Here is a 14,221-nt window from a genome sequence, read left to right as displayed (position 1 = left end):
CTGATTTGCTGAGTATAAATCAAGCCACATCCAGGTCACCTTTCAATAAATTGCTTCTATGAGAATTGACTGCCATGTAGATTAGGATTTGTTTTTTTTTTTAATGGCTTTCTTCTCTTTTCTGTTTCTCTGGCTAGAACTCCTACGTTAACCCTCCAGTTTCTTTATGCTTTCCTCCTATTTTCTATCATTAGTTTTCTATTCAGTAAACTAATGTATCGTTATAGTGAATCTCTTACTGTTTTCAGAGTGACCATATGCAAAGGGTGGAGTTGAATGTTTACCAGAGGACTTGCTTGTGTTTTGGGAAAATTTTTATTTTATCTAAAATGTAATTATACAAATTTTATTTTGTTAATTTTGATCAGAAGAGTTAATTTTGTTATCTTCACTTAATTTTTCTTTGGCCTAGTTTTCAGATAACTATTATCGTGCAGAAATGATTGATGCCCTGGCCAACTCTGTTACACCTGCAGTCAGTGTGAATAATGAAGTTAGAACTTTGGATAACTTAAATCCTGATGTGCGACTCATTCTTGAAGAAATCACCAGATTTTTGAATATGGAAAAACTTCTTCCGAGTTACAGGCATACCATCACTGTCAGGTATGATTAAATTCCTTACTTTAAAGTTATATGTTCTTATAACTATAAAAGAAATTTATTTTTGTTATAGAAAATTGGGAAATATAGTAAAGTAAAATGAGAAAACTAAAATTCTGTATGATTCTACCACCCACAGATAAATTATTAGTATTTGGAGAATGTCCTTCTAAATTTTTTCTCTCTTTAACTACATAAATTTTTAATTACTTGAGATTATACTGTATATGTAGTTTTGTATTCTGTTTATATCATACTTTCTGATGTCATCACAAATTCTTCATAAGCATTGCTTTGATGTCTGCATATTCTTTTATTTCGTTGGATTTTATATAAACATTCTCTATTGTTAGCCTTTTTTTAAGATGACTTTTCACTTTTACCAGCTTTATATGGCTATCATGCAGTTCTGCCAATTTAAGAGTTTGCTAAAAGTTGATTCAAACATAAACAATTTTAACTTTCTATATAGTGAACAAACTATATTACTAAAACATTTGGATAAAATATTTATATTTTATGCTAAATACTTCTTTTTCTTAAAACTATTCCTGTAACAAGTATAATGACACTTGAAACTTTGAGTTTTGGGGTTGTTTTCTTTTTTTTTTTTTTTTTTTTTTTTGAGCCAAGTTTCGCTCTTGTTCCCCAGGCTGGAGTGCAGTGGCGCAATCTTGGCTCACCACAACCTCCACCTCCTGGGTTCCAGTGATTCTCCTGCCTCAGCCTCCCGAATAGCTGGGATTACAGGCATGCACCACCATGCCGGGCTATTTTTGTATTTTCAGTAGAGACGGGGTTTCACCATGTTAGTCAGGTAGGTCTCGAACTCCTGACCTCAGGTGATCCACCTGCTTTGGCCTCCCAAAGTGCTGGGATTATAGTTGTGAGCCACCATACCCGGCTGGAATTTGTTTTCTTTTAACAGAATTTAGATATTAATTTTGAATTTTTATCATTGCAAAAATTTATTATACTTATATGTCACTTAACAACAGGGATATGTTCTGAGAAATTAGTCTTTAGGCAATTTTGTTGTTTATGCAAATGTCATAGCATATATTTACACAAACTAGATGGTGTAGCCTGCTGTATACCTAGGCTTTATGGTATAGCCTGTTGCTCTGTTGCTCTTAGGCTATAAAGCTGTAAAGCATGTTACTATACTGAATACTGTGGGTAATTGGTAACACAATGGTAAGTACTTATATATTTAAACATATCCAAACATATGAAAGTTATGGTAAAAATACAGTATAAAAGATAATAAATGTTACCCCTGTATAGGACACTTACCATAAGATAAATGGAGCTTGCAGGCCTGGAAACTGCTGTGGGTTTATCAGTGAGTGAGTAGTGAGTGAATGTGAAGGTATAGGACATTATTATTGTACACTACAGTAGACATAATAAACACTGTGGACTTAGACTACACTAAACATATTAAAAATATTTTTTGTTTAGTGATAAATTAATTTTAGCTTACTGGACCACCATTGTATATGCAGTTCATCATTGACTAAGATGTCTTTTATATGGCATGTGACTCTATTACAAAATTGAAGGTGGATTAAAATCACATCAGTTTTTAAATTGATTGCCACAAAGGATTCTCTAATGCCTAGGAAACAAACTGATTCATAATACCTCAGTGAAAGTAGTTAACATACGTATTTTTTTTCCCTAGTTGTTTGAGAGCCATACGGGTACTTCAGAAGAATGGACATGTGCCAAGTGATCCAGCTCTTTTTAAATCTTATGCTGAATATGGCCACTTTGTGGACATTAGGATAGCAGCTTTGGAAGCAGTTGTTGATTATACTAAAGGTAATACTTTAGAAATACATGCTCATATCATTTTAGAAAGAACTATTTACTTTTTAAAGCCAGTGTTAGTTGTTGGGGTTTTCGTAATATGTATAACACAGATATTTTAATTTTAAATTCTTGACTTAGTGATTTAGAAATCATCTTTGATAAATGTAGAATTCACATAAGAGTTAATAAATGAGGGAAAGGAATAAAATTATAGATATCTTTAGCCTTTCCAAGAAGTCAGTTTTCATCCTGTAGCTTTAATTGGACGTTATTTTAGGAAATATAAGATTTTTGAGAAATTTCTAAGGAGGATTCAAGAAAACATCTCACACCTGTATAAAAATTTGTGTCTGTGAAAGTAGAGGACTAGACATAAACACAAACTTCAGGAGGGGAATTAGGCAAGGCATCATGAATATAGAAGAAACATAAGGCCAAAAAATCGCTAAGGGAAGAATACACTTTTTTTTTTTTAATTTAGGGGAGAAAGATACAGAGATGGAAATGTTAAAAAGTCGTGAAGAATAGAGCAGGTAGAAGACAAGCTGTAATCCAAGAAACAACAGAATACTCTGGGGGGGCATAAATGAAGCAGACCTACAGTAGTTTCTGATGAAATTTTCATTTTTAAGGCTAAGGGAAAATGTGTGAGTTTCTAGGACTATCAGAACCAGATTATTGTACAAGGCAAAAGAATAGTGTGGCCTCTGAATTCTTTAGAATATGTAGATTCAAAAGACAGTGAACAAATGGCTATGTCATTTTTAGGGAAAATTATGACCCAAGATTTTCTGCCTTGCCAAAGTTGTTGCTCATGTAGCTTTGGAGAATTAAAGCTGCATCTCTTATGTAACATTCTTAAAAACATAACTCCCAAAGATAATTTTCAGCTGACCTGGATGTGAGTCAAAATAATAACTCAAGACTGGTGAAAATGTGAAATGAAAGAACTAGTGATGAATAATTATGCCTGTCAAATACTTAAGCTTAAATATTTGTTAAACTGGTTGTAAAATGTAATGCATATTTCAAAAATAATTTTTAAAAAATATGAAAATAGAAGAAACATGGAAATATAATCTAAGTCTAAAATTCCAGATTCTAGCACTAAAATATGAGAGGAGTAAAAAACTTAAAAGTATGCTAAACTTTTGTCTGACTGTGGAAGGAGAGGAAGGGCTGAGAGAAGTTCTTCAGTAGATACTGGTTCATTTTTAAGTAGGGGAAAGTATACTTACATCTTCGTAATTTTTGGTAAATTTCTGTAGAAATACTTGTTTACAGTCAGAAAATAAAAGGTAATAACAGCATAATGTGTATATTCTTGTGTGTTGACCCAACTTCAAAAAGGACTGTCATTTGTGCTTCCTTTTTATTGAAGGTTAAAATATCCTTTTCTGTTAGAAATAATTATTTATAAAAACAGTGATTTTGTTGTTAAATGTATTTTTTGGCATGAAAGAAAATGTAATCCTATATCTGTCTCCATTTCTGTTTTGACAAGTTTTGAGATCCACCAAATATGTCATTGATGCCAGTCTTCTTTCCCAAGATGTATGAATAGTTTTAATGTCTCATAAATATGAGTAAGATTTTATAAGTTAGTACTACCTTAAATGAAATAGAATACTAATCTTAGGATTTTCAAAAGAATGCTAAACTTTAATAGATGTAATTTAATTGTGACACTTCACTTTTGTCCGTGTCTAAATGTGAACTATGACTTCAGACTTCATGTTTTGTTAAACTATAAATTTAAATACTGGTACTCAAGTTAGAAAATGGAAGAAATGAAAAGTATTGCAAATAAAATCTGAAGACACAGCTTTTCAAATTATGAAAGCAAAACTTGTTTGAAAAGGTGAATGGAAATAGCTAGTCATTTTATGTCAACTATATTCATAGCACTATTTTTGTAACTGCCTTTTATATTATGCTTGAAAAGTAAAACTGTTCTTTAGTCTTAAATGGAAGAAGCCACTTGGGCAAAAACAGTGGACTATACTATATAATATAGTTGAGACACCATTGAGTGTCAAACCTCTCCATCATTTAAGCATCTAGGAAGACAATTGTATTTAAACAGATTTTGTCCAGTTAATCATCTGTAATTTAGGGTTCTTAATTACAACTTGCTTTATGTTATGCTTGCCATTGGTTTGAACTTTAGTAAAAAAATACATTATTGATGGAACTTTATGTCTTGGCTCTAATATATAGCTTGATACTTATAAAAGTTACAAAGTGGCCATTGCATAAAAATATAAGAGCTTACCTATAACCTTCAACTCTGATTGAAAACTCAGCTAAGGCAGAGTCCTAAATATTAAATGTAAACTCCCTGCTTATCATTCATTATTCATTATTTAATTTGTTGTAATTAACAACAAATATATTTTCTTTTATTTTCAGTGGACAGAAGTTATGAAGAACTGCAATGGCTACTTAATATGATTCAGAATGACCCTGTACCCTATGTAAGGTTAGTTTATGTGCTATGATGCTATGATACTTTGTAAGTCCTGTAGTGAACTGAGTAATTTCAGATTACACATAAAATGCTTGTTTATGATTTTTGAAAATATGGGAATATCTTTTGCGTTTATTCATGTCCTTTTTAAATTTGATTTTCAACATAAAAATTATTTGTTTTTTTTTTGAGATGGAGTCTCACTCTGTGGCCCAGGCTGGAGTGCAGTGGCACGATCTTGGCTCACTGCAACCTCCGCCTCCTGGGTTCAAGCGATTCTCTTGCTTCAACCTCTCTGGTGGCTGGGATTACAGGCATGCGCCACCACACCTGGCTAATTTTTGCATTTTTAGTAGAGACGGAGTTTTGCCATGTTGGCCAGGCTGGTCTCGAACTCCTGGCCTCATGTTATCCACCCCCTTGGGCCTCCCAAAGTGCTAGGATTATAGGCGTGAGCCACCGCACTCAGCTAAAAAAAAAAAAAAAAAAAAAAATTATTAGCAGACCTTACTTGGCATTTAGAGTAATTTAGGTGACTTGGAAAGCAGCCAGACAGAAACTTCACTTTTCTTCATCAAACAAATTAAAAGTATGACAACTTAAAATGCACTAAAGAACAAACTCACATTTTAAAATATGTTATTTACCTATAATACTGATCGGCTCTTAGAAATAGAGTATGAGGCCTGAAGGAGAGGAATTGTGTTTATATGTAAAGATGAAAATATGGATATGAAATATCCATAAAGATTTATATCCCCATTTATATTACATATCTGTAAATTGCATTCTATAATTACATTTCACTTTTATTCTTATAATCCTTCCTTAGTCTTATTTTACACAGTCTTAAATTTCAAAGCACAAGAGGATGTTAGAATCTACATCTTTTAGGTTTATAGACATTAAATTGCAGCCAAAAGGGGTTAAATTACTTACACTACAACCTAGCAGTTTCACTTTTCTCCCTTCTCTTTCTCAATTACAAATCCAATTTAATGTCTTACTACTGTCAGTTAAATGTAAAAATTTCCCCAGTTCACCTTCTTTAAAGTTTTGCTAACCTCCATAAGAATTACAACCCAATTTCTTTCTTCCTCACTTACATCCAAGCATTGCAGTTACTCTTAGTAATTTCTCAAACTTGGTCCTAGAGCTGGTTAAATGCTAAACTACTGCGGTAGGTTTCTTCTTACTTCTCCTTTCTTTTTTCTAGCCTCTTAATGGTGTCTTCTACTCATAGCAGTGGATGTTTTCTTTTCCAAATTTTGTTTTCATTGCGTTGCCCTGTATTTTAGAGAACTCCATAATATGTTCAGGTAGCCTCTGATATGAGATAAAAACTCCCAATAGCGGAGTTTAAATGTTACCCTCTTTTAGGATACTCTTCTCAACCTCAGCTTGTTTTAAGGAAAACTTTTTACAATCTTTATATTTAAAATACTTCTGCACATTTCCATGTTTTACAAATACAGTAATGACATATATGTTCATTTTATTATCTCAAATACAGACTTCTTGGTCTATATGTAGATTTTTTTGCTCCATGTTAAGATTTTTATACTTACTGACCAGTCATTGTAGATATATCTAAGCAGAGTGGAATGTTCATTTTAGAAAGTGGGATGGGAAAGATTGGTTAGGATTATGTGGAATCAGGTTTTAGAAGATCTCATCACACAGTAAGGTGATTTTAGAAAGACCAAATCCACCCGAATTTTTTTTTAATTACTCTCTTACCCAAACCCCAGAGTGTTTTAGTGAAAAAACAAGTAATAAATATTCAGGATATAACATCATGTCTTTGGAAATTAAACTAAATAAACACAGAGCTAGATTTAAGAGAGAAAGTGTTAAAATAGGAAGGAGGAACTACAGATAATTTTTCAGTGTTTATGTTGTCTCCTACTCATAGCATCTGTCAGTAAAAGGTCAGCAAAAATTTAATTTTTTTTAATCTTTCAGGCATAAGATTCTCAACATGTTGACTAAGAACCCACCATTTACTAAGAACATGGAGTCTCCCTTATGCAATGAAGCCCTGGTAGATCAACTTTGGAAACTTATGAATTCTGGTGAGAGAGCAGGGATTTAAATTGTTTTTATTATTATTAGAGTATTTTGATTTTACAACAGATTTTCAATTCAATAGCATTTAGAACTAAAGGTAAAAGTTGAGATTTTTTTTTTCTTTTAAATAGACTATCACACCTTCACAGTGGTGGCTGTGATAACATTTATTAAGGATATACTCACTTTACTCCATAGTGTGGTTGAGGAAACAAAACTATTTATTTGTATGAAAGTGTCAAATGGTTAAGGTGCTGTAAACATGAGCCTGCAAAGTATTATTATTATTTCAGAAAGTTACAAAGGAGTAAAAAATAAGTCTCACGTCTTTCCCTGGCCATCTAGTGGCCTTTTCCAGAGGTAACCAATTTCTTGTGTATCCTTCCAGAGGCAGGTAGTGCATATAGAATAACATACAGTTTAATTTTTCATATATTTTTATCTTCAGCATTTTGTTTCTAAAATTTTTAAAGCTTAAAAATTTTAAGAATAATACAATGCATAATCATACACTTTCAGTTTGATTCACCAGTTAAAATTTTACCATTTACTTTATCTCCTTTTCCTTCTCTTTCTTTATATTATATTTATACCTGGTTTCTCAATCATTTTAAAATAAATGGGATCATTACCCTCTTTCCAAATACTTTAGTATATACTCCTGAGAATAAGGTCATTCTACATATCGACAATATGATCATTAAACCCCACCCAGTATATAGCCCATATTCACAGTTCCCCAGTTGTTTCCAAAAATGCTCTTTGCAATTCCCATGACAGCTTTTAAATTAATGCTCCACAGAAAGATAGTAAACATTTTTAAAGACAAGGATCTTTTACATTATATGGTCTTTGTCCATGGTTGCTTAAGATTCTTAAATAAATAGGTTTATTTTTAATTGAAAATATCTCATTTGCCAGGGGCAGTCGTTTTTAAAGGTTTCACATATTAATTCACTGTTTTTTTCTTGAGCACTTTCTGTTTGTCACTATGCTATGTTTTCTGTGTATTAACTAAGTATAATGGAAAGAGAGACATAGGAACAGATAAATTATAACATGAAGAGATAGTTGCTAAAGTAAAGAGAACAAACTATTTGGGGAACCCAAAGAAAGGAGTCATGAACCCTGTCTGGAATGCTAGAATGTTCATGGAGAGGTAGCATTTGAGGTAACTCTTGATGAATGTAAAGAAGTTTTCCAGCAGGATAAATACATTTTTAGGTAGTAGAATTATATATAAAAGCCTTATGTTCTGAAGGAGTGTTTAGAAAATAGTATTATCTGGAAAGATAGATTAGGATCTAAATGCGAAGGGCCTCAGGAATTTAGATTTTATGCTCTGGGCAATGAGGGACAGGTGTTGCTAGAACCAGGCTGACTTTGGTTAGCGGTGTGGTAGCTTTTTTCCACACTGAAAGAAATGATTTTCCTCTTCCAAAGGAATATGTATCAAAATTCAGAATATATGTGATCCTGCCTTTATAGCTTCAAGTAAGATACTGAATTACAGGCCAAAATAACAATAATTTTAAAATACATTAAAAAAATTAAAACCTAAGAATTGGAGATTTTTACTGGGGCTCCATATTTTATTTAAGACTTAAATACTTTTGCTTGTCTTGCCTAATTGAGTGTTTTTTTTATTTCTGAAGAAACAGATCTTCATTGAGGAGATGGTATCTTTGACTCTTTATCATTATGAAGGAAATTTTAGCTGTTGCTTCCACATTGACCTTTAGTGTCTGGCATATTACTTTAAAGAATGACATAAAAATATTAATTGTTCAAGTCATTGAATGCTGTTTATTTACATCATAATTTTTAATGTTTGGAAATTTACAACTACACTCAAGGGAGTAGAATGAGGGACAACTTCTAATTCAGTTTGATAGGATTTGCCAGGTTTCAGAGTAAGAAAGTAAACAGTTTTGATATTAACATCAGAAGGTTTCAAAGCTCTGTCCCACCGTCTCTCTCCCTAATACCTTCTTTCTTAGGAATGGAAATGGTTGAAGAAAATGAAAACATATTGATTCATCTGCTTAGGAAATTATATATATATATACACACACACATAAATAGAAATGAGTTTGCTGTTTTTGTTTATTGTAAGATGGACAGAACAGTCAGGACAATAATACCCAGTGAGAGTTGTATTTCTGGCTTAACTGTGTACAAATTTCTAAGCTTCAGCCGTCATAAGGAGGGCTGGGTTTATTCAGAAGTGTCCTGAAAACAGTGGCTTTCAAAATGAACTTTCTTCGTAGCAGCTTTTTTAGTTGATCAGTTTTTTTTGTTTGTGTTTGTTTTTTTGAGACGGAGTCTCACTCTGTCACCCAGGGTGGGGTGCAGTGGTGCGATCTTGGCTCACTGCAAGCTCCGCTTCCCAGGTTCATGCCATTCTCCTGCCTCAGCCTCCCGAGTAGCTGGGACTACAGGCGCCTGCCACCATGCCCGGCTAATTTTTGTATTTTTAGTAGAGACTGGGTTTCACTGTGTTAACCAGGATGGTCTCGATCTCCTGACCTTGTGATCCTCCTGCCTTGGCCTAGTTGATCAGTTTTAATAGCAGTTACCTCAGAAAATGAAGAGATGATTTTTCGGTAGGATCAGATTTACTACTTTGGTGGTGTTTGTCTCAAGGCACTTTCTGATTTGAATAGACAACATTAATACTGGGTTTCCTACTTCTTGAGTGTTGTTGTTCTAATTCAGATAAACAGGGTTGGTCTCAGAGTATAACTGCTAATGAAGACAGGATGAATAGCAATTTTCCTGGGAGGAGAGACTAGTGACTGTCATTTTGTCATATGTGATCATTCGTTGCCATAAGTGATGGGGAAAGGGGAGGTAGCTGGAAAATTAAAGGTGGGTCTTCAGAATACTGTAACTGAAGGCAGAAATCAGAGGCTGTTTCAGGGCCTCTCTCCAATGGGATTGATTGACTTGGAATCATCAGATTTTAGACCTGATGAGGGGAGTCTTAAAGATCATCTGAGTGAACTACTCTGATCATCTCAGTTATAGCCCAGACAGCTGACTTGCCCAAGGTCACAGAGCTAACAGGCAATTAATTAGAAGTGTTTTTTTCCCATTCTGTCTCTCAACTTAATTGAAATATACTAACGTACTAACGTGACAACCATCTTAAGATTTTATTCCATGATTTTGAAATACAATGAAATTTTGGCTTTTATCTCTATTTTTTGCTCTCTTTTGTACTTTTAACAAAAGTACTGCTATTCATTTTTTAGCTCCCTTGTCTCCAATTTTAATATGTAAGTTCATTTTTAGAAGACAGAAAACACTATCAAGAACCTCCCTTAGGAACAAAACAGTGGTGTTCATTCCTTTGTCCAAATTAAAGGTCTAGCAAAACCAAAAAGCCCACATAGAAATAAAAAGTAACCAAAATCATATTCGAGGGCTTCAGTGCACTTAGCAGCCTTTACTGTGCTGCCTAATCATCCTTAAGCTGACGTTCAAAAACAAAATAAAAGCCCTAGCTCATCAAAACACACATACTCAATTTGTCTTTTAAAATTAACATATATTTTTTAAATGTTAGGGGATTCACAATTGAATGACTCATTTTGAGATCATCGACAGCATACAAAAGTTCAGGCTGGTTTTTGTAGCACACATAATCATGGCAACATTGATCTTCAGGGTTTAGTTTTCTTCCAAACAGCAAATGTACTCTAAACTGTTCTGTTTTTTGTTTTTGTTTTTTAACTGATAAAATGCCTAAGATTCACTCCTCTTCTTGCTATACCCATGGATAGAGAGATACAGGGCCAGCTGCTCTGGGTTGCCAGACTTTTTATTGCTCACTCCTGGCATTTCTTCCCTTCCCTCAGAGGGTTGAGACCCTCTAGCCTTTGCTAATAGAAGCCCCAGGAATCTGATAACCTCCTCTTTGTGGAACTTTTCTATATGTAAAATGCTTTGAGGAGGAGAAATGAATGCCTACAAAATAATACTACCTCAAGCTATTGAAGTGTCCACATATGCATATTCCAGGAAGGGAAAATGGGTTTCCAGTGTAAAATTCTTGCTTTTACTATGTAATGTTTTTTCCATTACTTGGTTGTCTGTAGCTCTTGCCTGTCTCTTGCTTCTACCAGTGTTGTATGTCACACAGCAGCAAAACTGAAAATGTCTGAAGTAGGAATGATGAGAGAGCTCTTTCACAACATTATAGCGTGCACAGTGGCCTAGTACAATGCACTATCTAGTATGAAAGTGAGTTTACAATTTTTCCCATTGCAGATTTGCGTATAATTAATAGTTACCTGTTAGAGTAAATCTGGTAAGAATTACTATTAGTTGACAATTTATTTACTTATATTAATATTTGTTGTGGAAAACCACAAAGTTTAATATTTATGATATCCAAATTTTTTCCTTTTTGTTTCTCCTTTTTAAATGTGGTACTCTTTTGAAACAACAGTTCTTGGTAAAAATTAGGTATTTAAGGGCATTCCCTCCCCCTTGCCTCCCTCCCTTCCTTCCTTTCTTTCTTTATTTTTTGAGACAAGGCCTCACTCTGTTGCCCAGGTTCGAGTGCAGTGGTGCAATCTTGGCTTACTGCAGCCTCTGCCTCCTGGGTTTAAGCGATTCTCCTGCCTCACCCAGCCAAGTAGCTGGGATTACAGTCATGCGCCACCACACCCAGCTAATTTTTGTATTTTTAGTAGAGAGTGGGCTTTGCCATGTTACCCAGGCTTGTTTTGAACTTCTGAGCTCAAGCAATCTGCCCACCCCGGCCTCCCAGAGTGCTGGGATTACAGGCATGAGCCACCATGCCTAGCCAGGGTTTTTTTTCTTCTCAATAAGAATATCCACTTTTCTTCTGTTCACTTGTTCTATACTCTTCAAGTCATTTAAAATTCTCACTAGAAACCATAGAGATTGTGTAACCCTAGCTGACAAATTTAATCTTTTTAGTCAGTTCTATTTGATTACAATATCTACTGGAGTGTTCTACTGGGGAGAAAAGGAAGGCGGGAAAACCCTGGTATCAATGTGCTCTGATCTGTCATTGCTGTGGGGTACGGTATGACTTGAGACCAAAACTCCTATTTTGGAGAAGAAAAAACTGAGACTCAGAGAAATGGAAAGAACTTGCCTCTAGTGTGTCAACCAGGAGAAACTGAACTTCTACCCAGGCAGTTATTTTCTGGTCAAGGCCACGTCTACTGCCCATTGTCATGCTTGTGGTTTGCTTATTTCTGTTTTTTAAAAATCATAAATAAGTTCTCACTGCAGTAACACAAATACAAAGGTGTTTAGCAAAATATTTTCCTCCTTTACAATAAGTCCAATAGTAGTTGTATGGTTTCTTACTATATGTAAAACCTGAAAGTAGTAAGTTCTAGAGATCAGAAAATGTGTTTCCATGATAAGGAATGCAAAGGCTCATGGAGGCTGTCTTCCTAACAGGCTTTTAATGAAGAGAATCAGACACGATGAACAGAGAATGAATGAATGTGGGATAATTACTGAGGAGAAAGAATAAAAAGGAAGAATTAAGGCTATAAAAAATACAGTTTTTGGAATGTTAGATTTTTGGTTGATGTCTAGTATTCATTTTGTAAGATGAAAGGTGTGATAAAGGTTTTTCCAGTTATAAAGTTCCTTTTGTTGTACAAGTTCTGGGACAGTTAAAATGTATGAATCAATGTGCGTATTGACTCATTTCTTTATTACTTACTTTTTAGGTACTTCACATGACTGGAGGTTACGGTGTGGTGCTGTGGACTTGTACTTCACACTTTTTGGCCTCAGTAGACCTTCCTGTTTACCCTTGCCAGAGCTTGGGTTGGTTCTTAATCTAAAGGAGAAAAAAGCTGTCTTGAATCCTACCATAATTCCAGAGTCAGTAGCAGGCAACCAAGAAGCTGCAAATAATCCAAGCAGTCACCCACAGCTAGTTGGATTTCAGAACCCTGTAAGAATCACATGTATTACAGAAGACGTAGTTTCATTATATAGAGGATCTAGAGAAGAGAATTGTTTCCTGTGAACTAGTGAATTTTATAGCCACTAACACAGTTTCTTGTGTCCTTTTAAAAAATGCTGGCTGACATTTGATTAGTACTGTGCAAATTATAAAATGCTACTGGCAACTATAAAACTGCACATAACAAATGATGTGCTCCCGGTCCTGTTACTCCTATTGTGGTAACCTAATTATTTTTTTTATACTTGAGCATAGAATTTCTTCTCTGAGTAGCAAAAGATAGAAACGAATAACCTTTTTTTTTTTTTTTTTTTTTTGAGACAGAGTTCCACTCTTGTTCCCCAGGCTGGAGTGCAATGACTCACTCTCAGCTCACTGCACCCTCTGCCTCCCAGGTTCAAGCAATTCTCCTGCCTTAGCCTCCTGAGTAGCTGGGATTACAGGTGACTGCCACCATGCCTGGCTAATTTTTTGTATTTTTAGTAGAAACGGAGTTTCACCATGTTGGCCAGGCTGGTCTCAAACACCTGACCTCAGGTGATCCACCCACCGTGGCCTCCCAAAGTGCTAGGATTACAGGCGTGAGCCACCACACCCAGCTGAATATTTAACCTATTACATATTAACCCATCTTGTCCCATATGTGTTAATGGTAAGCCACGTGAAAACAGGGGCCTTGTCTTTTTAAAATTGTTGCTCTGTGTAATACCTAGCACAGTTCTAAACATATGATAAATGCCTGGCAAATGCTTGTTGAATGAAATAAATAATGAATGAATGAATGACTAGGTAAATTAATAATCTGCTGATTTGGGAGGAGACTGTGTGTTACATTTTAAAACATTTTATATCACACACACACACACACACACATTCGTTTGCCTTTAGAGAAGCTTTTATTTCTACCTTTGTATTATAAAATTACCAGACATTTTGTAGAAAGACTTATAGGATACATATTAATCATTTTACTGTAATTTAAAGAAATTTTTCCTGAAATTTTTTTTATTGATGACAAAATGTCTCCAATACTTCAAGCTTCATTTTTCACCAATATTTAGACCAGATTACTTGCCTGGCAATTCCCTACTGGTGTTTTGACACTTTAAAATGCAGATTATCTCTATGCTAGTTAGTAATAGTTCATTTTAAATTTGCTTATTCACCTAAATATTCTGAAGTATCATCATACTTATTTGTTGTCAATTTAAAATATGTCCTAGAGTTTGGGTTATGAAGAAGTAAGACAGACATTTACATAGAAAAAAAAGAGTCTCATTAAAGAGCTCTTT

General features: G+C 34.4%; 1 protein-coding gene across 5 annotated transcripts in view; it reads left to right on the top strand.

Annotated features, from left to right (window-relative positions):
- The window catches only part of TAF2 (TATA-box binding protein associated factor 2), a 98,277-nt gene that overhangs the window by 69,454 nt on the left and 14,602 nt on the right, over positions 1–14,221 (top strand). For all 5 annotated transcript variants that reach the window (XM_055349247.2, XM_055349249.2, XM_055349248.2 and 2 more), the window contains 5 exons: positions 413–606; positions 2,291–2,430; positions 4,834–4,903; positions 6,857–6,966; positions 12,688–12,917. In XM_055349247.2, coding sequence (XP_055205222.1) covers positions 413–606; positions 2,291–2,430; positions 4,834–4,903; positions 6,857–6,966; positions 12,688–12,917 — 744 coding nt within the window. The remainder of the gene's footprint in view (positions 1–412; positions 607–2,290; positions 2,431–4,833; positions 4,904–6,856; positions 6,967–12,687; positions 12,918–14,221) is intronic.

Source organism: Gorilla gorilla, chromosome 7, assembly GCF_029281585.2.
Source record: "Gorilla gorilla gorilla isolate KB3781 chromosome 7, NHGRI_mGorGor1-v2.1_pri, whole genome shotgun sequence".
NCBI classification, from domain to species: Eukaryota; Metazoa; Chordata; class Mammalia; order Primates; family Hominidae; genus Gorilla; species Gorilla gorilla.
The sequence above is the reverse complement of the archived record's forward strand: the minus strand, read 5'-3'. Positions and strand labels throughout refer to the sequence as shown.